At 34.6% G+C, this 24,186-nt stretch overlaps 1 protein-coding gene across 1 annotated transcript; it reads left to right on the top strand.

Annotated features, from left to right (window-relative positions):
- Positions 1-784: 784 nt before the first annotated feature.
- Positions 785-22,747, top strand: LOC134244192 (DNA mismatch repair protein Msh6-like). The gene is made up of 31 exons (XM_062726461.1): positions 785-1,039; positions 1,819-1,987; positions 2,464-2,663; positions 2,784-2,845; positions 3,114-3,189; positions 3,357-3,472; positions 3,728-3,943; positions 5,083-5,165; positions 5,497-5,584; positions 5,764-5,823; positions 6,037-6,111; positions 6,278-6,413; positions 6,915-7,057; positions 7,891-7,959; positions 8,127-8,198; positions 10,101-10,605; positions 10,989-11,151; positions 11,454-11,534; positions 11,655-11,750; positions 12,305-12,395; positions 12,483-12,537; positions 14,124-14,224; positions 18,739-18,968; positions 19,309-19,441; positions 19,755-19,853; positions 20,109-20,322; positions 20,425-20,514; positions 20,841-20,995; positions 21,247-21,375; positions 22,123-22,190; positions 22,373-22,747. Exons 1-31 carry the CDS (start codon positions 850-852, stop codon positions 22,440-22,442), a joined length of 4,035 nt encoding a protein of 1,344 aa, XP_062582445.1. The 5' UTR covers positions 785-849; the 3' UTR covers positions 22,443-22,747.
- Positions 22,748-24,186: the final 1,439 nt, after the last annotated feature.

Genomic DNA, 24,186 nt, shown 5'->3' on the forward strand with positions numbered 1-24,186 from the left:
CTTATAGGAAAAAATGAATGATATTGTCACATACACAGCAAAAGTAGATCGATTATTTGAGGTTTTGTAAAATTGTCATAAAAAAAATGTACAAAATTTCAATAGATTTATAGCTTAAAGCTACATACCCGTACACCAAAGAGTACGTTATTTCTTTATATTTTAAAAATTTCTACATATACTCTCCATCTCAACCCATGCATTATATATAATAAGTACTGTTAAAACAATCTTTAGAAATGGTCCATCATCATAGTAAACCGGCCGGTCAGTGTAGGACATAATATATTTCTGATTTAACAGTAGTACATTCTGTCTAAGTATACATGTAAAATGTATAATTTCTTTTCAGTGGTAGTGTATTCATCCTTGAGGTACATCTTGTTTTTGACAAAATACTTTGAACTTTGAAACATAGTCAGGAGGGTCTACAGCGTGATTTATAGTATGCAATTCAATCTTTAGATTCTAAAAATCAACAGCCAAGTACTTAAAAAAGGAACATTTACATTCAAAAAGTAATAGTAATGAATGTACCCACACTAGTACTAGATTTTTTCAGTTGTAATACTTTGTGAATATGTCATAGAAAAAAAACAGGTGGGGGTGTTCCCAAACACCTGTGCATTCTATACGACCATTTCCTTTAAGACTTCAAATTACATTGAATAAAATGCATTAGAATGTACAAAATGAAATATTTTTCATGAAAAATTTCATTTTGAGAAAGTATGTAGTCGTTATGGTATATTCCGGAATTATATTTGCCACTATTACAACGTTGAAAATTGGTTCACCTGGCAAACATCCCGTTTGTGCTGAAAACCGCGGGAGATATTTTTAGCAGAGATGGGGCCAAAACCAACCCCGTCTAAGAAGGGAAACACACTTTTTTCGTATTTTACGAAAAGTCCAGCGGCGGCGAAGAATACTCAGCCAAATTTGAATGGATCCGATGTGTTGTCACAGAAGAAATCACCCAACAAAACGGACGAAGCAACACCTGCAAAACAGGCGAAAAAACAAGCTGAGACCCAAAGTATTTCATTATTTTAAGATTGTTTTTAGTTAAAGCAATATGGTTATGAAAGTGATAGGACAAATATTTAAGATAAGGAAAATGAAAGGGCAAACACTGCCGTCTTTTAAGTTTTTTCTACACCGATGAGTCGATGACACTGATATTTTGGATACTGTCAACTTCTTCATAACTTTGTATGGGTTTCTTCAGTATTCTTTTAAAAATGTATTGATTAGAAGATATGTTAACCATTAAAAGGCTATATTTTCACTTCATATAATCATGTACCTTTGGTGCTCAAACCAGGTCCAGCACAATACCCCGATAAAGGTATATACCTTGATAAAGGTATATAGCTTGATAAAGCTAGAAAGCTTTATCAAAAAAATTCTTTAAAAATTAATTACTGAAAGTCTAGTTCTGAGTTGTTGTCAGTAAATTCACCCATGCTTGTAAAGTACTCAAACACAAACAAATCAGTATAAAAACGTGTCGTGTGAGGAGACGTTATTTTATGCTTTCTTTTTGATACTAGAGTGTTTTTCATGCACGAGAAGACACACTGACAAAAACTCAGAACTCGACTTTCAGTATTTAATTTTTAAAGATTTTTTTTTAATTTTCATTACATAAAATACCTTGATCAAGGTATTTTAAATACCTTGATAAAGCTATATAGCTATATCAAGCTATATACCTTTATCGGGGTATTGTGCTGGACCTGCAAACTGTCTAACTGAAGTAAAGATATTTAAGAATGAAACACAGAGAATTCAACAAGTTGATTTTGATTACAGGTTTTGCTGAGGGTGATATTGTGTGGAGTAAATTGTCAGGCTATCCCTGGTGGCCATCACTTGTCTGTTCTCATCCAACAGAAAATACCCATATCAAAAAGGGCAAGAACCCACAATTACATGTCCAGTTCTTTGACACACCACCAACAAGGTCATGGATCAAAGCAAAGTAAGCAAAGATTATGCAAATTATTTAGATAAGAAAGAGATTTTAGAATGTCAGATTTGTAACATTGACTGAAATTATAAAAAAATAATCATGACCTAATTCAAGAGCCCTGTATTGTATATTATTAAAGGCTATAAATAAAATTTGGTGTCTTAATAAAATTGGTCGGGCTACTTACTATGCAGCTGAATAGGGAGTGATGCAGCAAAAATTGTTGATCATCCCAACAAAGTTCAATGCAATCTTCCTCATCTACTGATCACTGCAATCATGAATCCATTTGTTGTAATCATACATCAGTGTGTTCTTGAATTGCAAACAAGCAGCAGATCAAAACACACTGAAATATCAATACTGGTAAAATAAGTTCATTGCAATATATTTGTTAATTATGTAAAAAAAAAAAAATCTATACTCTGGGAATATTTTGAAATCTTGGTTGATTTAAAATTTTCCGATTCCTGTACCCCTTGCAGTAATGTGATGCCTTACCATGGCTCAGATCACGAGGACTATAAGAAAGGTGGAAAATGTTACTCCCTCAATCCTAAAGTGAAAAAGGGAACAGAGGAGGCAGATAAAGCCCTGAAATTATCTGTGGAGGAGCGACGAAAACTAGTGGTGGATCTACAACCATCCAGTGATGAGGAGGAGGAAGAGGAAATGGAATATGAAGGTAAACAGTCAGGAGTGGATCAAAGAATTTTGATTTGTAATAAAGATATGTTGCATATTTTAAGTATCAAACCTGAGAGAAATAGAATAAATTACCGTTTTAATCTATTGGATAAAACAGAGGGTGGTGAAAGTGAAGAAAATGAAGCTGACAACAGCAAGGAAAACAAGGAAGAAGACTCGGTATGTTTCATATTCCACTACTGATATCTGCCATGGAATAGTCTACTTCAGCTCACTGCTACAGAAAAAATATGTTATATAGAAAACATCACTAAGAAAATATATTTGGTTGTAAGACCATTTTCCCTATAGTTTCTGCAAACAATCGCTCTTAAAAATGACAAAATTATTTTTGTATTATGGCTACATATATATTTTTAATTTACCCCTTCATATTGAAGACGATGTTTAAATTTTTTTGATAAGAGAGAGATTTTTTTTAAAAAAGAAATCCAAACGGAGAACAAGTAGGAGACCGACCAAGAGGCGGCGGATCATTAGTGCCAGTGACAGCGGGGAATCAGGTGAGGATTTTCTAACTTTACTGGTTATGCAAGTATGAGACTTAAGCTGTGTGATCTGGTAAAGACAACAACAATTTAAATGCATGTATTTTGAAATAGATTCAAAAAAAAATTTGGTTGTTACTTTTGGTCATTTTGTAAAATAATTTTTTAATTGTTTTAAACAGATGATGATTTCAAGCCCCATTCTGATGCAGAATCATCTGATGATGCCAGCAGTGGTGTGAACGAAGAGGAGATATCAGAACCTGAGTCAGAATCAGAAATTGATTCCCCAGTAAAGGTATGTGTTGTTATGCTCACTATCCCCAAACAGTGATGGGCGAAGGGGTCGGGGATATGGCATTCACTTTGTATGATATCTTTTGTGGGGAAACTGATTAATAAAAAAGTTTTCAAAAGTCCAAATTCATGATTAGACATATCCCAGAATATTGAATTTCAGTATAAAGAGATCGTTGCAATTTTCATAGATACTTTTAGATAGTGCTTTCTTTATTATAAAAATATATTGCTAAAAAGACTTACAAATTTATAGAAATCAAAGAAAGCAGAGCCTCCCACAAGAAAGAGGAAGAAACCAGAGAAGAACACCAAGCCATGGCGACCGACGGCCAAGGAGAAGGCTGACTCAGATGAGGAGCCTGTAAAGGAACAAGTCTCTCCCTCCACCAGTCGGCTTCCTGCCTCCTTCACACCAACTGTCGGAGAAAAAACTAAATCCAAACTGGCTTCTTTTGCTGCCCTTGACATAGTAAGTAACAATTTTTAATATACAGTGTAATAATGTATAGAACTTAATTCTTAGATCGCTACTTATGGATTATTTGCAGATGCCAGATGCATGTAATTATAACATTTTCTAAATGACTGGTTCCATGAAAATTGACCAGATTAGACATCAATTTTAACAACTGAATTTACATATAGGGCAAGATTTTGGAATAAACATCATCTGGATTCAGTGTTCGAAATTCGGAATTATTTTCTGTGGGTCCAAAGGACCCACTGATAAAGGGTCTACACAAGTCCTTCCAAGGCAGCATAGGCCCAAAAAATTATACCATATATTTTGGGAAAATAAACTTTAATTGACAATCTTGGTAAGTTTATCGATTCCTTACCAATAAAAAGAATCATGTTATGTAACAAAAAAAATATGTTAAAGTTACTGTAAACATACTTTTTGTTTCCTGTAACATTCAAAAAAAAAAAAAAAAAAAAGGGTCTGTCTGTAGGTTTTTTTTTTGCCTAATGTACGATCTCACATACTGAAGCATAATAAAGTTTCCATTTAAAACATTAATTTTCACTTTCCCTAAATACCTAAATAAAGTGGCCAAATATCCCAGAATTTGAAGTAACCAAGTAATTTTACAGTAGACACCAAACATGGCTGTCTTACGATAGAAAACGAAGCTAAACAAATTGGGGGAGGAAATACTAGATGATATAAAAATTCATCTTCAGATTTGAGTGAAGGTTGACTAGGATGACATATTTATATTTCAACTAAAGTTACAGTTTACATTCTTTATAAAAACTGCATCAGCTGATTGAAACCGGCACAGATATATATGGTAGCACTTTGAATGTGTCGGTCGGGTTATAGGAAAGAAGCATATTTTTTAGGCCTTCTTTCATGGCAAATCATCATCGGCCCAAAATCATTTCAAGGACCCATTTAGTCATACTATACATGAGTCCTTCCGTTTGTACGTCGGCGCAGGACCGACGGACCGACGCTAATTTCGAACACTGTCTGGATTAGACAAATTTTACTACACCGTAGGATTTACATAATGATAAATACTGAATGATTTTCATACTACCATCATTTGCCATGATTTTACATACTACCAAGAGTTGCCATAATTCAACATTTTATTTCAGGACACTAAACCAGTCAAGGGAACAGAGCAGGAGTCCAACTTCCCCCACCTGAAACTGGATTTTCTACAGCCCGAGAAAATCAAGTAAGACACACAGCTAGATGGAATAGAGGAATAAGAAGCACGAGCATCACACACATAGAAGACATTAGCCATAGTTTCAATTTTATTTGTTTGATAATTCATATTTTTTATTCTGTTTGAAAATTTTATTTGAAAGCAGTATTTTATATAGACAGATGTGGTTAATTGTGAACTACATGAAGTTATTTTGCAGTGTGTGTCCATGTGAAAGCTGACATATATGTTCTGTTTTACTGATCCATAATAATTTGGGATATGCCTGGAAATAGGAAAACATGTATATGAAGTTTTTTATACAGGTGTACATTGATATGCATGAATATCATGACAGGGATGGTAAGAAGAAGAGCAAGACTGACCCAGATTATGATCCGAAGACTTTGTATGTTCCAGATTCCTTCCTCAAGCAACAGACACCGGTAATTATTATCCAAGCACTTACATGTACATGTATCTTCGTTGATATAAAGTAAATTAAAAATACACAAAAGATGCCAGACTAAATTTTTACGATAGTGTGGTCATTGAGTAATATAGTCGACATTAGAACTCACTGCTTTATTTTGGTAGACAGTTTCCAGATGTTCGTATTTTACAGGCTATGAGGCAGTGGTGGGAGTTGAAGTCCAAACATTTTGATGCTGTACTATTTTTCAAGGTTTGATTTGAAAGATAATTAAGTATTCATAAATGTATTGAGAAAAGAAAAAAAAATTCAAGCAAGAGACGTCATCAATAAATTGACCTGTTCGGCTGTGATTCAAATAAAAAATTTCTAGCATAAATAGTTTGCTGTTCCTTTACCTAAGTACTTTAAAGATTTTGAAGTTATTTTTATGCAGAGAAGTTAAAATGATTTTTTTTTTGTCAGATGGGAAAATTCTATGAGCTGTTTCACATGGATGCTGACATTGGTGTGAAAGAGCTAGGACTTATATACATGAAAGTGTGTTGTAAATGCATTTATTTCCATGTTTGTTCCTGCATTAGAAAGATAAAGAAATAATAAAATTAGAATAATTTTAATCTTAACAGGCCTTTTTCTTTGAGTGTATTCTTTTTGTAGATGTATTTGTGAAGGTTAGTTTGAAAGTGAATTTTAAATTTTTTAGGGAGAACAGGCTCACTCTGGCTTTCCTGAGATTGCATACAGTAGGTATGCTGATCAGCTTATACAGAAAGGTTACAAGGTCGCGAGGATCGAGCAGACCGAGACCCCTGACATGATGACAGAGAGGGTCAAAAAAAGTAAGTACAGACCAAGACACCGGACATGATGACAGAGAGGGTAAAAAAAAAGGAAGTACAGTAAAACACGGTTATAGCCAACACGCTTATAATGAATTCATGCTTACAACGAAGGTATTGTCCATCCCAGTTGTTAAGTTAAAATATATTTAAATCTTAATAGATACATGTATAGCGGATAAGGTTACAGCGTATCAAATTTGTATGTCCTTTGCACATCACTATGATCATGTTTTACTTTACATGTATGCTTCTCTATTATGAAAAAAATTATGAATAGGAAAATTGCTGTACTTGTATATCATATTAGAACTCAGCTAAAATAAATAAAAATATGGGAAATTTTCTGATTAGAAAAATCAAAATGATGGTCCTTTTAACAACAAAAATGTTCAATTCATAGCTGTCAAAAAGAAATTTTGAAATGTATTTGATTTATACATTATGTATTATAAGATATCTTCTGATTTGTGATCATGATTTGCTTGTTATACTTGACAGTGGGTCTCCCTCCCACCAAGTTTGACAAAGTGGTGAAGAGAGAGGTATGTCGCATCACCAGTAAGGGGACCCAGACATTTAACGTGATGGACGGGGATATTGCTGAGGCCTCCAGTAGTTATCTGTTGGCTCTCTGTGAAAAGGTGGGTGTATGAAAATTCACGTGACACTTACATGTACATGTATTGTGTACTGGCTCTGTGAAAAGATGGGATTTGGGAGTGACATTTCATATAACATTAACATATCTTTTATTTGCAACGACTTTATTTCGCGATTTACCGGGGGTAAACTAGTTTGCGACAATTAATTTTCATGATCAAGCATTTTTTTAGATGTTGTTAATATAAAGAGAGACTACAACAACTGGTTTGTGGCGAGAATTATTCGCAATGACAAGGCTCTTGCAGACCTCGCGAAAATTTCTTGTACATGAATAAAAGTTGGTTTACAGTATTATCTACTGGTTCACTGAGAAAAGGTGTAAATTAGTTGTGTTACAATCAAAATTAGGTTCTTGAAGTTGCAGTTAGAAATTCTTTAGTTCTACAGAATCAAATTGTGTTTCTCATATTACATGTATCTTTTACCAGGATTGACTTACTAACATCAAACTTTGTTGCATTTTATAGCAGCTGCTGCGATAATACTGTAAACCTATTACATTTAGCTGTGTATTCTTTTTAGCGCCTTTCACGGAAAGAAACTTCCGCTAAATCAAGTACACCGCTAAATGACTTGCTCATTTATGCATGAAAAAGAACATCAAGAAATGCGCTAAATCAAATCTACGCTAACTTGTTTAAAAATCACTTTCCGCTAAATATCGTACACACGCTAAATATAATACATTTACAGTATATCAGGGTTATCGAGTACATGTAATTTATCATCATCTGTTTTCCTGAATGGATGCATTTCCATACCACAGATTCTACTTCAAATTATATTTTTCTGTTCTTCATACTTTGTTCAGGATGATGGACAATTTGGACAGAGTACTTATGGTGTGTGTTTTGTTGATACAACGATAGGAAAATTTCAGGTAAGTCTAATAATGTGACAAAAAATGGATATTCTGTCAAAGTACTTTTATACCTGAAGATGATTTATTTAAGTGCCATTGGAATGGTGTAATACTGAGTAAGCATTGAAATATCCAGCTGTCAGTACATGTACTTTGCTGTAAATATATGTTTGTGATTATCACAGATTGGACAATTCACAGATGACCGGTACTGCTCTAGACTTCGGACACTGATTGCTCACTTCACACCTGTACAGGTAAAGAAATATCTGTTTAAATCGGATATAATCGCAGATAAGTTTTAAATTGAGTTAACTGACAAATTACAAATGAAAGTTGTTGCAAATACTAGTTGATGTACAGTTTCCGATTATTACATTCCAGTATGTGAATGTTTGTTTTGATAATTAGTGAAAAATTAAGATGTGCAGGACATTTGAAGAAAAGAAATCATATTGAAACTGAATCAGAAATAAAATACAGTCAAACTTGTTTTAAGAGGCCACCTTTGGGAAGTCTGGAAACTGGCCACTTAAGACAGGTGGCCTCTTATTCCAGTTTGTCCTCGAAAAAGACATTCGGGCAATGAATAAACAACATTAAGCACTACAGTTAAATTAATTAATAAAATAATAAAACAGGTCAATTTGACAAAGGCTTTTTATGTGTATATATTCAAGCTCATTCAAAAAACAAAGAATTAGATTTTTTAAAAGGTTTTGTGCATTTTTCTGTTCCTACATATTACAGTAGTTAAACAAGTAATACATACAGTGCCTGACTATTATCCTTTTTTATAAAGAAAAAAAATACACAAAAATACAGTTTAATGGTAAATAAAATAAAGCATAGAAATTTAAGTAAAAATGTGTCAATAAAAATTTCACTTACATATGTTAAAAAGTGGTCAGCAGTGTAACACCCCCCCCCCCCCCCAATAAAAAAAATTCATCGGTAATTAAATTAAATACTAAATAATTGAATATTAAAGTTTTTAAAGTCTGGTAAATTTTATTGTTTATAAAGCTGTCAGAATTTCTATGTAACATACACAGACACAGAAATAAAATTAACCAGTTGACCAGAGAGATGTATTGACGCAGTTGAAAATCATTCCATAACACAGGTGTCATATGCAGTAGAGCGTGACTAATCCCTATCGATCATCTGTTGATAGTGAAATTCACGAGATAAGCATGCCACTGAAGCACTTTGTTTTCAGAAGAGTAGCAATTAGGGCTTCTACATGGAATCAAAATCCAAAAGGTGTGAATTTATTTAGGTAGAGGAAAGTATCATATTGTATTTACATTCTTTTTATTTTCAATCAGCGATTTTGAAAAATAATTACAAATTGATCTAACAGGTTTTTTTCATAAACGCAACGCAACATAACACAAACAGAGTTCAGTGTATCTGATAGTAATTTGTTTAATTGCATTAATAGCTAGGTTAAATTGGCTATCGGGACATAATTACCCAAGCGAATGAGTTTAAAAGACATATTAGAATCGCAGCAAGTGACGAAATGGCCACCTATTACAGTGTCAATAAGGCTGTTGGGGGAGGATTTGAGTGGCCGCTGGCCGCGTTACACAGGTGGCCGTTTATTCCAGTTAAAATATTTAAGAAATAAGGTATCATTTTTTGAGTTTTATTGAGATGTAAAACGGGTTGGTCACGTGATCAAATCCCATAAAGCCCGAAGGGCTTTATGGAAGATTTGATCATGTGCCAACCCGTTTTACATCTCAATAAAACTCAAAAAATGATACCTTATTACTTATATTTACATTTGTGACATTCATACTTTATATTTGCCTGATTGTTACTTTTAACGTGTGAAATGCGTTAATTTTTTCAAACCCAACGGCATGTATGTAATCAACTAAACGCGCGTCGACCCTTTATGACGTCACAGAGAAATTACGTCGAACGTTTATCCAAACGCACATCTGTGACCTCTTGACCCCATACCTGTATTTACACAGTTATAAAAACGCTTGCCTTCAGTAGTGTTATATAAAGGAAAACATTTGCAAATGTAAATATATAGGAAAAATCGTCGGGGGGAACTGAAAGTGGCCGCTGATCACGAGTGGCCGTTGATTTCGGGTGGCCGCTAAGACAAGTTTGACTGTAATTCTAATCTTCTAAAGGTACTGATGCCAAGGGGGAAATTGTCTGAAAAAACATCAAGCCTGATCAACAATAACCTGTCATCAGTCATAAAGGAGTATTTACGACCCGAAACGGAATTCTGGGATAGCAGTAAGGCCCTCAAAGTTCTGGCAGAGGAGGAGTACTTCCAGACTGAGGACAACATTGTGTGGCCAGATTGTCTCAAGAAAATGATGTCTGATGGAGACACCATTGGTCTTTGTGCAGCCGAGGAGTATAGTTTAGCTGTGTCTTCACTAGGGGCTATCGTCTGGTATCTTCAATACAGCCTAATGGACCAAGAACTCTTGTCCATGAAGAACTTTGAGGAATATGTTCCTGTGGATTCGGGAGAAACAGCATCTAAAGAGAAGTCAGCGTTCACAAAAAATCAACACATGGTCCTTGACGGCCTGACCCTGAGGAATCTGGACGTGGCAGACATGTATGGATCCCAGGAAGGAACCCTGCTGGCCAGACTAAATCAGTGCTGTACTCCATTTGGTAACATTTTTTCAGAACTTAAAATGTTCTTCAGAATTCAGTGAATTTTTCTTAGTTAATAAGCTAATATGCAAGTTTATTTCAATGATGTTAGAACATGAGAATTTCAATTTGATGTACATTATTTTAAAAGTTCAGAGAGTGCACAGTAATGCAAGTAAATATCATCAAGAGTTGATGATAGAATGGACATTACAGAATGCACTTGCGTAAAATGTTTGCCAGTCAGTGTAACTCAATGTTCCCCTTAGAGTTTCATGTTTCTTGAGGAATTAAATTTCTGCATGCTTACATTGCTTTTCAAGTTATCGTTAGGTGTCAGTGTTTGCTTGATGATTTCAGGTAAAGGGTTGTTTAAGCAATGTTTGATTTGATGATTTCAGGTAAGCGGTTGTTTAAGCAATGGTTGTGTGCCCCTCTGTGTAATTCCACCTCTATTGATGATCGACTTAATGCTGTGGAGGACCTGAATGGGATCCCAGAGGTCATGGCAGAGGTCACGGACATGATGCGGAAGCTTCCGGACCTGGAACGCACCCTCAGCAAGTAAGTCTAAAAATAAATGACAAAGGTTCTATCTGTCTGAAGCATGCTGGTAATTTAGTCACAGACATGATGGAGAAACTTCCAGAGTGCATAAATTAATATGTCAGTCAAAAGCTCTACAGAGCTATGTTACTTGTTTTGAAAATCCGACTAAGTAAAATTTTCTGATTCTGATAAAATAAAACGCTGATTCTGTCTGAAGTTTTAATTTTTTGCACTCTTTAAAGGTAATTGCAAATTTGCTTAATTTCATGGTTTTTTAAGTGATACAGAAATTAAGAAGAAATATGCTTGTTCTTTAGATTCCATAGTCTTGGTTCAGCTGCACGCAGTAAAAATCATCCTGACAGCAGAGCCATCTTCTTTGATGAAGCTAAATACAGGTAAATCATAAAGAGCTGGATAAAGGTACAAAGTTACAGCAAGGTATTTGTAAACAAGGGATAAAGCAAGTCAGTGTTGCTCTACATGTATTTGATATATCTATGTTTGATTTTCTGCAGTAAAAAGAAAATAGATGATTTCCTGTCTACAATAGAGGGATTTAAAGTTGCCCAGAAAGTAGCGAAGAAGTTTCAATCTCATGTAGATAACTTTACGTAAGTATTTTGGAAGATTGAATGCACAGGGATAAATCTGAACTAATTATACAATAAAGATATAAATGGCTATAGAAATAAATGTATATTTATATATATTTTTATACCCCCTACAAACAAAATGTATTGCGATATATTTAAATGAGCCTGTACATGTATGTCTGCTGGTATGTCTAGACATGATGATTTTGCTCAAACACTTTCTTAAGAACTACTGCATGGATTTGTCTGAAAATTTGTACACCAGTTAAAAATGTGCACCTTGTATTTTCATCATGAGATATTTTTCTCCATTTTACATTTAGAAAAATTATGGACTTAATACTTTTGTTTTAAATTTTATAATTACCGTATAAGTAGAATTTTTAGCGAGGGTTTCATTTTGGCATTATTAGCGAGGGTGCAGACATCGCTAAAATTGAATATCACTAAAAATTAATTACATATTATTTGTAATAGATTCTTTAGTCAGCATTTTAAAATCGCTAAAATTACTTCTTGCTAAAAATAAAATACCATATTTGTCCATTATTGATATTTTTTTTTTTTTTCAGGTCCAAACTGCTGAAGCATACCATGACACTAGACACAACAGAGAGTAAAGGGCTATTCCCAGAATTACAGAAAGAAATGGAATTCTTTGAGGTAAGTGTGAAACTTGGAGTAAAAGAATTAAAAAAAGAAAAATATGTGATTTGTAACATGATATTCAGTTCGGTTTCTGTTTTGCAGAATGCGTTTGACCATGCTAAAGCAAAGAAAGATGGGGTCATTTTACCTAACAAAGGTTAGTTAAGCATACAATGCTTTTAGATTTAATAAGTATATAAAAAAAAATCTCCTTGTTGAACATTAATGTAAAAAAAAAAAAAAACAAACTAGTAGACCATCAAAGACTACTCATCATCTTTCTAACATAAAGATTGAGGTTAAATCATCACACTTTTAACCCTCTAATAATAATCATATAGAACTTTTTGTCATAAATTTGTACATGTATTGAGAATGGTTACTCATTGTAAAATTATGAATATCTTTATTATCTTAGGGCTATTCCAGAAAAAAATGTATGGGGGGGTTGGAAGGCACTTTTATTTTTACCCCACCACCCATACATTTTTAATTGCTTTCTCCCCCACCACCCATCAAATTAAAAATGCTTTTAATACAACCACCCATCTAAATTTAAAATACTTTTTTTTAAAGAATTGTGTTTTAAGTTATGTATAATAAAATTTTACGTACCGGTACTTTTTCAAGCATTTGCACTTTATGCAACTTGAAATGAGTGTTCGTTTTTGGAATGTATCCAAACAATGGACTCATTTAAAAAGAAAAAAAAATAAATATGATGGAAATCTAAATATTATGCATAAAACTTTCATTTTTTCATACTTTGAAAATAGTTTTAATCTTTTTTGAAAAGAATTTAGAAAGATATTTTTTCTGTAAATTTTAACAGAAACAAAAGTTCTGTAAGATTTTACAATCAGCTAATTTTTTTTAGTTCAAGTCCGAAGTTCTTTTGTAAGGGTTTTTTTAGGGGGGGGGGACTAAAGTTATGTAGTTATGTAAGACATTGTCTATATAGTGGGACATGAAAAAAAAATTACGAAGTCTCAATCCCACCTAACAACCGTGCAGGCACTTGTTTCTGAAATATATTTCATAAATTCATTTGTATGTTATGGCTGGGTTAAAAATATATTCGAGGTAACACTCAACAGGTTAGGGATTGGTACATGTATTTATTGACATAATACATGCATATTGTTACAAACTCTGTTATACATAAACATTATTTTACACCGTATTTGGTATTAAGTAAAATATTTGACTTGCAAACTCCATAGTCATGCTCTAAAATGTTTTATTATCAGATACGTTTTTTTTCTACTTTCGGTTTTAATCAAACGATCTCTCCGTTTCTAATATCATTTAATTTACCGATGTAATCACGTTTGAATAAATTGCTGAAATTAAACTTGAGCTGGAAGCAACAAAGAACACAAGAACACAAAGAAATTGTGTCCCAATCCTCCACTGTCATTGCACCATGTGCTTTTATAATTATCTACTTTCACTTTCAATGTAAACACACTTCTCAACTGTTTAGGACGTTTTTTTTAAAATAAATATAAATATTTACTGGCCTATACAAAATGAAAGGAAGGAAGTTCTTTGCAGTTGATTATTTGTTAGGGTAAGTGCAAACACCCATCTAAAAATATATCGGATGAGGACAACCACCCATGCAAATTTAATTGCTCCAGTCCCCATTACCCATACAAAAATAAATGAAGTGCCGTCCAACCCTCCCATATATTTTTTTCTGGAATAGCCCGTACACTAAAATTGACTACTTTTTTGAAGGCGTCAGTCCAGAGTATGACTCGGCAAAATCTGATTTGAAGGCAGCAGAGAGGGGACTGGAAGAGTACTTAGATAGACAGCGCCAGAGGCTAGGATGTAGAGTAAGTCCAGTACAAATTGAATATTTCTGAGATTAAAAGTCCTATCACTGAATTCCAAGTTAGTGTACACCAACTTTTATTCCCATGCAAGAAATATTAGCGAGTTTTGCGACCAACTAGCCAATATTAATCACCACAAGCCATTTTTTATGCTCCCCTTCAAAGAAGGGAGGGCATATTGCTTTGCTGCTGTCTGTTGGTCGGTCTGTCAGTCTGTCAGTCCACTTAGTTTCCGTTCATTTTTAGCTCTTCTGAGCCAAAAGCTCAAAAGCTCAAAGAGCTAATGCTATGGCCATTTGTTTAAACTTTTTAGAATATGGGCCATAACTCAAGAACCCCTTGGCCAATCAGTACCAAATTTGTCACAGGGTATCCTTGGCCCAAGGGCTACCATTTATACTAAAATAAGTGTTGGGACCCTTAAACAAGGGGAGATACTGTAAACCAACTTTTATTCGCGTGCGAGAAATTTTCACGAAATTCGCGAGAGCATCGTCATCGCGAATATTTCTCGCCGTGAACCGGTCCTTAAAGTGTTATTTGTCTATTAAATACACATCCAAAAAGGCTTGATCGCGAAAATTAATTGTCGCGAAATAGTCTACCCCTGCTAAATCGCGAAATAAAGTCGTGGCGAATAAAAGTTGGTTTACAGTAATCAGGAAAACAAAACCAAAAGTACTGGTTGCTAAAAAATCTTCTTCTCCATAACCACCTGGCAGATTTTCACCAAACTTGCATACAAGGATCAGGATATGTCGAAGATTAAAATTTGCACGGGGAATTACCCTGGGGCAAAGGGCGTGGTCTCAAGGTCACTTCAAAGTTGACCTAAATTTACAATTAATAAAAACGTGTATATTTTGCTTACTATAAGGACTAGGATCATCAAATCTTGTAAGTTGATACATCTTACGACTTCACATCATGTTAACTTAAAAGTAGGTCACGGTGACCTACTTTTTAAATTTTGCGGGGATTTGTTTTCAAATTGATTTGAAGGCATATTTTGGACACTTTAAGGCCTATGATCATCAAACTTTGTCAGTTGATGCATCTTGGGTCCTCAATCAATGTCAACTTAAAAGTAGGTCACCGTGACCTACTTTTTGAACTTTATGACTTATCCTATTAAAAACATTAAATCCCATTATTTCAGACACTGGGAGGTTCAGAATCATCAAATCTTGTACTTTGATGCATCTTGGGACCTTAAAACATATTTATGAAAAAGTAGGTCACTGTGACCTACTTTTTATACCCCCCGCAAACGAAGTTTGGGGGGGTATATAGGAATCACCTTGTCCGTCTGTCTGTCTGTCCGTCTGTCCGTCTGTCTGTGCAATTGTGTCCGGTCCATATCTTTCTTAAAGAGGGACATTAGAATCTACTACTCCACACTAAGATTGCTCATAACCTAAGGGTGTGTCATGACCTTGACCAAAGGTCATTTGGGGAAGTTCAAGGTCACTGGAAGAAAAATTTCATAATTCGTGTCCGGTCCATATCTTTCTTATGGATAAACTTGGTAGGTTCTCATTTCACACAAAGATTGCCCATGACCCAAGGGTGTGTCATGACCTTGACCCAAGGTCATTTGGGGAAGTTCAAGGTCACTGGGAGAAAAATTTCAAAATTCATGTTTGACACATATCTTTTATGGATAAACTTGGTAGGTTCTCAGTTCATAAAAAGATTGCCCATGACCCAAGGGTGTGTCATGACCTTGACCCAAGGTCATTTGGGGAAGTTCAAGGTCACTGGAAGAAAAATTTCATAATTCGTGTCCAGTCTCTATCTTTCTTATGGATAAACTTGGTAGGTTTTCATTTCACATAAAGATTGCCCATGACCCAAGGGTGTGTCATGACCTTGACCCAAGGTCATTTGGAGAAGTTCAAGGTCACTGGTAGAAAAATTTAATAATTCTTGTCCGGTCCATATCTTTCTTAAGGATAAACTTGGTAGGTTCTCATTTCATACAAAGATTGCCCATGACCCAAGGGTGTGTCATGACCTTGACCCAAGGTCATTTGGGGAAGTTCAAGGTCACTGGAAGAAAAATTTCATAATTCGTGTCCGGTCTATATCTTTCTTATGGATAAACTTGGTAGGTTTTCATTTCACATAAAGATTGCCCATGACCCAAGGGTGTGTCATGACCTTGACCCAAGGTTATTTGGAGAAGTTCAAGGTCACTGGTAGAAAAATTTAATAATTCATGTCCGGTCCATATCTTTCTTAAGGATAAACTTGGTAGGTTTTCATTTCACACAAAGATTGCCCATGACCTATGGGTGTGTCATGACCTTGACCCAAGGTCATTTGGGAAGTTCAAGGTCACTGGAAGAAAAATTTTATAATTCGTGTTTGATACATATCTTTATTATGCAAAAACTTACTTCTGAAAAACCCAGCGGGGGGTATTTTGTCTCAATTGGACAGTTCTAGTTGAATTTTGCTGACATTTGTTTTCAAATTGTTTAAAACTCATATTTCGATTACCTTCAGACCTACAATCATCACACTTGGTCAGTAGATGCATCTTGGGTCTTTGAAAAATGTCGACCAAAATGTAGGTCACGATGACCTACTTTTGACATTTTATGGCTATATTTAAGTATCTTAGGTATTTATTGGCTTAGAATCATCAAATTTTGTGAGTCCATGCATATTTGGTTTTCGGAGAGTGACGACCTAAAAGTAGGTCACGATGACCTACTTTTGACATTTTATGGCTTTATTTAAATATCTCCGGTACTTATTGGCTTAGAATCATCAAACTTTGTGAGTTGATGCATCTTGGGTTTTCAGAGAGTGACGACCAAAAAGTAGGTCATGGTGACCTACTTTTGACATTTTATGGCTATATTTAAGTATCTCAGGCACTTATTGGCTAAGAATCATCAAACTTTGTCAGTTGATGCATCTTGGGTTTTCGGAGAATGTCGACCAAAAAATAGGTCACAGTTACCTACTTTTGAATATCCCAGGTACGTATAAGCTTAGAATCATCAAACTTTGTCAGTTTAGGCACGTTGGGTTTTCAGAGAACCTGAGAGCCTGAGAGCTTAGCTGAGGCTTTCGGAGAACGTCGACCAAAAAGTAGGTCACTGTGACCTACTTTTGACATTTTATGGCTATACTTAATTATATCTGGTACTTATTGGCTCGGAATTATCAAGCTTTGTCAGTTGAGGCATCTTAAGGTTTCATTGAATGTCCAAAAAGAAGTAGGTCACGGTGACCTAATTTTGAATATCTCAGGTACTTATTGGCTTAGAATTTTCAAATTTTGTCAATTTAGGCATTATGGGTTTTTGAATAACGTCGACCAAAAAGTAGGTCACCGTGACCTACTTTCGACATTTGAAGGCTATATTTAATTATCTCTGGTACTAATTGGCTTAGAATCGTCAAACTTTGTCAGATGATGCATCTTGGGTTTTCAGAGAATGTTGACCAAAAAGTTGGTCACGGTGACCTACTTTTGAATATCTCAGGTACTTATTTAATTAGAATCATCAGTCTTTGTCAATTATTGTATCTTGAGTCCTCAGAAAATTTCAATCAAAAGGTAGGTCACTGTGACCTACTTATGGTATTTTATAATTATATTATAATATCTTCAGTCTTAACTGGCTAAATATTATCAAATGTTGTAAGTTGATGCATTTTGGGTCTTATGATTCTAATAGAGTTGGAGGCTTCTAATAGAAGTGATAGATTGTACAATTTATCAGAAGAGCAATTCAAGGCCCTTGGGCCTCTTGTCTTCAGAACCAATGCACATACTAAAATGAAATTTGGTATACAGACATATCATATGAATGTCTAGGTCAAGTTCATTTTCTTTGCAACCGTTGCACATACTGAAATGAAATTTAGTATACAGATTTATCAGATGAATATCTAGGCCAAGTTCTGTTTTGGGTACGATCGCACCATTTTTGACAGAGTTTTGCCCCTTGGACTTAGAAAAATTCCAATTATTTGCAGTTTCTGTTCATTTTCTTTGCAACCGTTGCACATACTGAAATGAAATTTAGTATACAGATTTATCAGATGAATATCTAGGTCAAGTTCCTTTTTGGGTACGATCACGCCATTTTTGACAGTTAAATCCTTTTGGACTTAGAAAAATTCCAATTTAGGGGGAGGGGGGCATAAGTTTTTTACAAACATCTCTTGTTTTGCATTGTATTTGTATTGTTTCCTCAGTCCCAAAAATAAATTGCCCAAATTCATTTCAAACTGTCAAATAAAAGATAACGCAAAAAATAGTTTGTTTGCGGTTTATTTCTATTTGTTGTAAAAGGAAAAAAGTATAATGCTGAAAGATATCCAATGTATATCATATTTAGTACTAAATGTACTAGTGTTGAAGTCATGATAATGTTTTCTGAGACGTTTTTTTTGCCTCTAAAGATCTTTGTTTACCACTCGGTGTTCTTACATTTTGGACTCTGTAAAATACAGTAGTAGCATGTACTTTCAAATGATTTCTTCACCAGACATTAACCTACTGGGGCTCTGGGAAAAATAGATATCAGATTGAGGTACCAGAGAGTGTAATGAAAAGGGTCCCTGATGAATATAACTTGATGTCCTCCAAAAAAGGGGCCAAGAGATTCAGGACGACGGAGATCGAGGATCAGTTGGTGGATCTAACTGAAGCTGAGGAGCGTAAAGATGCTGCCCTAAAAGACACCATGAGGAGACTCTTCTATAGTTTTGATGAAAGGTAAATGTGAAGGAATGAAAGTAATACTTATATTTATATTTTTTACACTTGCAAACAATTTGCCCCATTTTAGAAATTCACTCAGTCACAGTTTTGTGTAAGAAATAATGCCATTTTCTTTTATTTTGCACTGTTTTAAATTTGCCCACCTGTAAGTTGGGCTAAAGGGGCAAAAATAAAATGGGGGCAAATATTTCCCTGTATTCAGTACATGTTCATGTGTTTATGATATTGATTTTTGGTGGTACATGCATGCCCAAGAATTTGTACAATGTGAACATTGTTCATGGGACATTAAATATCATTGTAATCTGTAATACATGTATTTACATACCTGTAGGTACAAACTATGGGACACAGCTTTGCAGTGTCTGTCTGTTCTGGATGTGTTGATGTCCCTGGCTAAGTATGTTGGTGCAGCAGATGGAGTCACATGTAGACCAGAGATATTAGATCCAACATCTGACACAGAGGTAAATGTATACACTCCTAAAGATGTAATTACTTGAAACTAACTTTATTTGCATGTTAGAAATATATTAAAGAGATTTTAAAATCTTTTACAAACATTTATTGCCAGGAACTATTTATTTATGACACACAATTAAAAATTGTCACAGAAAATACATGTAGTTGGTGTACAGTATTGGCATTTACACCCTGTATACTGTGAAAATTTGTTGCAAATGTGGAATGTGCTTAGAAATATATTACCGGTAATTTATCTAATTACAATATTGGTATGGCCTTTTGAGAGATACTGTTTAACCTTTTTTATGCTTTTAGCCCTTTATAGAGATAAGAGAGGCCAGACATCCCTGTGTAACGAGGACATTTGGAGGAGGGGATTTTATTCCTAATGACACTGTTATAGGTATCCCTGACGTAAGTAGAAAAATAGCAGGAACAGTAGATATATTTTGTCCTGATCTGGAGATAAATGGTTTAAATTTGCAGGTCTAATATTTCACTTACACAAAAGTAAATTATATTATTAAATTATATCTATCATGTGTACCATTTCAAAATGAAAATAACTATTTTGTGCCCCCTCCCCCATTTACAGTACAGTTGTAAAGCCACCGTACTTAAAAAATACAGACAATGTATTTAAGCAATCAATCCTTTCTGTTATTCCAGGAACTCGACACGGAGGGGGGTGAAGAGAACAGCAGTAGTAAGATCGTCTTGGTAACAGGTCCAAACATGGGAGGTAAATCCACTCTCATGAGACAGGTTGGACTAATTACCATCATGGCTCAGATGGGATGTTATGTTCCTGCTGAGAAATGTCTGTTAACTCCTGTTGACAGAGTGTTTACGAGGCTAGGGGCAAGTGACAGAATCATGTCAGGTATGGAATATTTTTGCAAATATTTATTAACTTTTCAAGATCCTTTTAGCATTCTGAAACTGTTTCCCTGGTTACATATAAATGAAATAAGTTTGGTTTCAGGTGAAAGCACTTTCTATGTGGAGTTAAGTGAGACAGCAGCTATTTTACAACATGCTACCAAACATGCACTTGTTCTAATAGATGAACTGGGTAAGACATATATATTATAAAAACTGTTGAAATTTCTGAATTACATGCGCAAATGAATTTATGGAAATTTTAGTGAATTGAGGCATTTAGAGATAATTAATACAATTTGCACTCAATTTTCTGTAAATTTTTGAAATATTTGTTTTGAAAAATGACTCAAAAATAAGATGAATTTTTAGGTTTCTAAGATTAAAAAGGATAGAGTGTGCAAAGAAAAAAATGTTCAAATGACAACATTGTTTGACAATGGAAATTTTTTTCTTCAAATGAATGGTTTTAGTTCATGTGATGGTTATTAATGTAAAATGTAACATTTGACTTGTCAGGTAGAGGAACAGCTACATATGATGGTACAGCTATTGCCTGTGCTGTCGTGAATGAGCTTTCCAAAAACATTCAGTGTAGGACGCTATTCTCCACACACTATCACTCACTGGTCGAAGAATTCTCTCATGATCCCAACATCAGGCTAGGCCACATGGTAAATATATTAATATCTGCTTGAAGGTCAATTTTACTTGGACAGCTTAGTCGAATAGTCAGAGGCTTTAATCAAATAATAGTCATGTACTTACTAAAATAAACATTAATTTTCATGTCATTTTCACTATCTGTCAGACAGCTAGCTTGTACTTTATCTTATCTTTGCTATCACCTATCACTCAACAGTTAAAATTAGTTCATCCTCATTTCTTGTACCTTCAAAATCAACCAACTTTCTCTGTGTTGTAGTCTTGTATGGTAGAAGATGAAGGTGATCCATCAGAGGAGACCATCACATTCCTGTACAAGTTTGTAAAAGGGGCCTGTCCTAAAAGTTATGGCTTCAATGTGGCTCGCCTGGCCAACATTCCTGAGGAGGTAACAGTTCATTTATAAATCCTGTTGTTATTTAAATTCTAATATTGTATTTTAATACTCTAGATCACTAAATTTTCATTACATATTATTTTTGTGAGATAGTCACTGACTCTTGATTAGCAAGACAAAAATTTCATGAATTGTGGTTACTGCTGTATTTAATCTCAATGAATACTATTATATGCGAGAATAAAATTTTCGCGAGCACACTGTCTCATGTAATTGTCTTGTGTAATTACATGAAAATAAAATTCTCACGAATAAAAAGGGATTTACAGTAGATATAGATAAGTTTCAAAGAAACATCTTATGAAAATCCATATGCACATTTATTCTGATGTCACAGTAACATTTTTACCTTGACCTTTCCTTTGACCTGATATTTCTCAAATTTGAGTTCAGGGCAGTTGCCAAAAAAAAAAAATTAGAATTTTTCCAGATATTTTTATGTTACGTGTGTAGCTTATGCATTGATACAGTATTTGGTGAAAATTTATAAACAGTGTCCAATTTCTTTCACCTTGCCCTTCCAATGACATTCGACTTTACTATTTATTGTGTATTAAAGTCAACTTTGAAGAAACTTTTCTAGGTATTTTTATCAAACATCATACTCTAATGCAAATTTTCAAGTTGCATTACTGATGAACTCTTGGCAGTGCATTTACCATTTTATGTCTTAGGGAAATATTTCTAGTGTGGAGTATATACATGGATATAAATTTACCTATTGTTTTTCTTTTGTAGGTTGTTAAACTTGCCAAAGAGAAAGCAAAGGAATTTGAAATGTCTGTTGAATTGAAAAAATTATTTAGGTAAAATTGAGTATTGTGTTTAAAATATGATAGATATGTGCAGTACCCAGGGTACTTTCTTTTACAAACACCTGCTACAGTTTTTGAATCTTTGTAACGATTTGGAAATTTAAAATTCAGAGGTACATATACTTGAATTAATTCAATTGATGGATATTTAATTTATGCAGTTCTTTTTTTAGGTCGATATGGCATGATGATTCCACTGAGAATATAAAGAGGGTACAAGCCTTACTCCCAGAGGACCTCTAGTCTTCTACAAGTCTCTTCAAATGAAATATATTGACTAGTGCCATGCCACCTTCTTTGAAATGTGCTGAACTTGAAAGTGCTCATAAAAACTAGGGTAATCTAAGTTGCTGTTGGGCAGCAGCTGCATGTACAATTACATGTAATAAAGATACTGAAAAAATATGTGTAAATGAAAGCAGGCAGATGAATTGTAAACAACTCAAAAGGAAATCATATTACATATTATTCTTCAGTCATTACTGTAAATTCATACCATAATATTCTTGTAGCAGGTTTTCAAAATGTTCTTTGATGCAATCAAATATATTTTTAGCTCACCTCAACGAAGTTGGGGGGAGCTTATGTGATACCCTCGGCGTCGGCGTCGGCGTCCCGGGTTAAGGTTAAGTTTTTTGGAGCAGTTTTCTTTTTAAGTACTTCTATGTCCTATATTGATTAGACATGCATGGAAGATGTTGCTAGTGTGTTTCATTGTACCAGTCAAAGTTTCAGATGCTGCAATTTCAGCAAAGATATGACCAGGTTAATGTTTTTGGTGCAGGTTAACATTTTTGGTGCAGTTTTTGGTGTAGGTCTCATTTCCGAATAACTATAAGCCCTATGTTGACCAAACTTACATGGAAATACATCTTAGGATGCATACTACCAGCCTTGCTTCGGATGCTGAATCTGACCTACATTTTCCGGTTGAGTGAACAGGTTAAAGTTTTTGGTGAAGGTTTCATTTCGAAGATACGTTGAGCCCTATAATGACCAAACTTGCATGGATGGTACATCTTTGATGTAATCTACTAAACTTGCTTCGGATGCTGAATCTGACCTACATTTTCCGGTTGAGTGAACAGGTTAAAGTTTTTGGTGCAGGTTTCATTTCCAAGTTACTATGAGACATATAATGACCAAACTTGCATGGATGGTACATCTTAGGATGCATATTACAAGACCTGCTTCGGATGCTGAATCTGACCTTCATTTTCCGGTTGAGTAAACAGGTTAAAATTTTGGGTGCAGGTTTCATTTCCAAGGTACAGTACTATGAACCCTATAACGACTAAATTGCATGGATGGTACATCTTAGGATGCATACTACCAGACTTGCTTCGGATGCTGAATCTGACCTACATTTTCTGGACGAGTAAACAGGTTAAAGTTTATGGTGCAGGATTCATTTCCAAGTAACTTTGATATAATGACCAAACTTGCATGGATGGTACATCTAAGGGTGCATTCTACTAGGCTGGCTTGGGATGCTGAATCTGACCTACATTTTCTGGATTAGTGGAAAGGTTAGTTTTTTATACAGGTTTCATTTGCAAGTAACTTTAAGCCCTATGTTGACCAAACTTGCATGGATGATACATCTTAGGATGCACACTAATGGACTTGCTTCAGATGCTGAATTCGACATACATTTTCCAGATAATAGACCTCGTAAAAGTTATGGGTGCAAGTCTATCACCAAGAAACTATAAGGCTTATATAAACCAGTTGCACAAATGATGCATCAAGGGATGAAAACTCTCAATCTTGCTTCAGATGCTGGATTTTAATTACATTTTCATGATCAAGAACTAATTTTTAGTTTTTATATAGGTCTATTCCAAAGTATCAAATTTGCATAAATTTTGCATTTTTGGATGTACACTTTTTGTTGGTTAATTGTGTGACTTAATTTGCCTTACTTAAAGACAACACACGTTGAGGTGAGCTCTGTAATCTCTGATTACCTATGTTTGTTTTTATA

The sequence above is a fragment of the Saccostrea cucullata genome, unplaced genomic scaffold, assembly GCF_032062105.1.
Source record: "Saccostrea cucullata isolate Sc308-1 unplaced genomic scaffold, CSIRO_AGI_Scuc_v1 ctg512, whole genome shotgun sequence".
Taxonomy (NCBI): domain Eukaryota; kingdom Metazoa; phylum Mollusca; class Bivalvia; order Ostreida; family Ostreidae; genus Saccostrea; species Saccostrea cuccullata.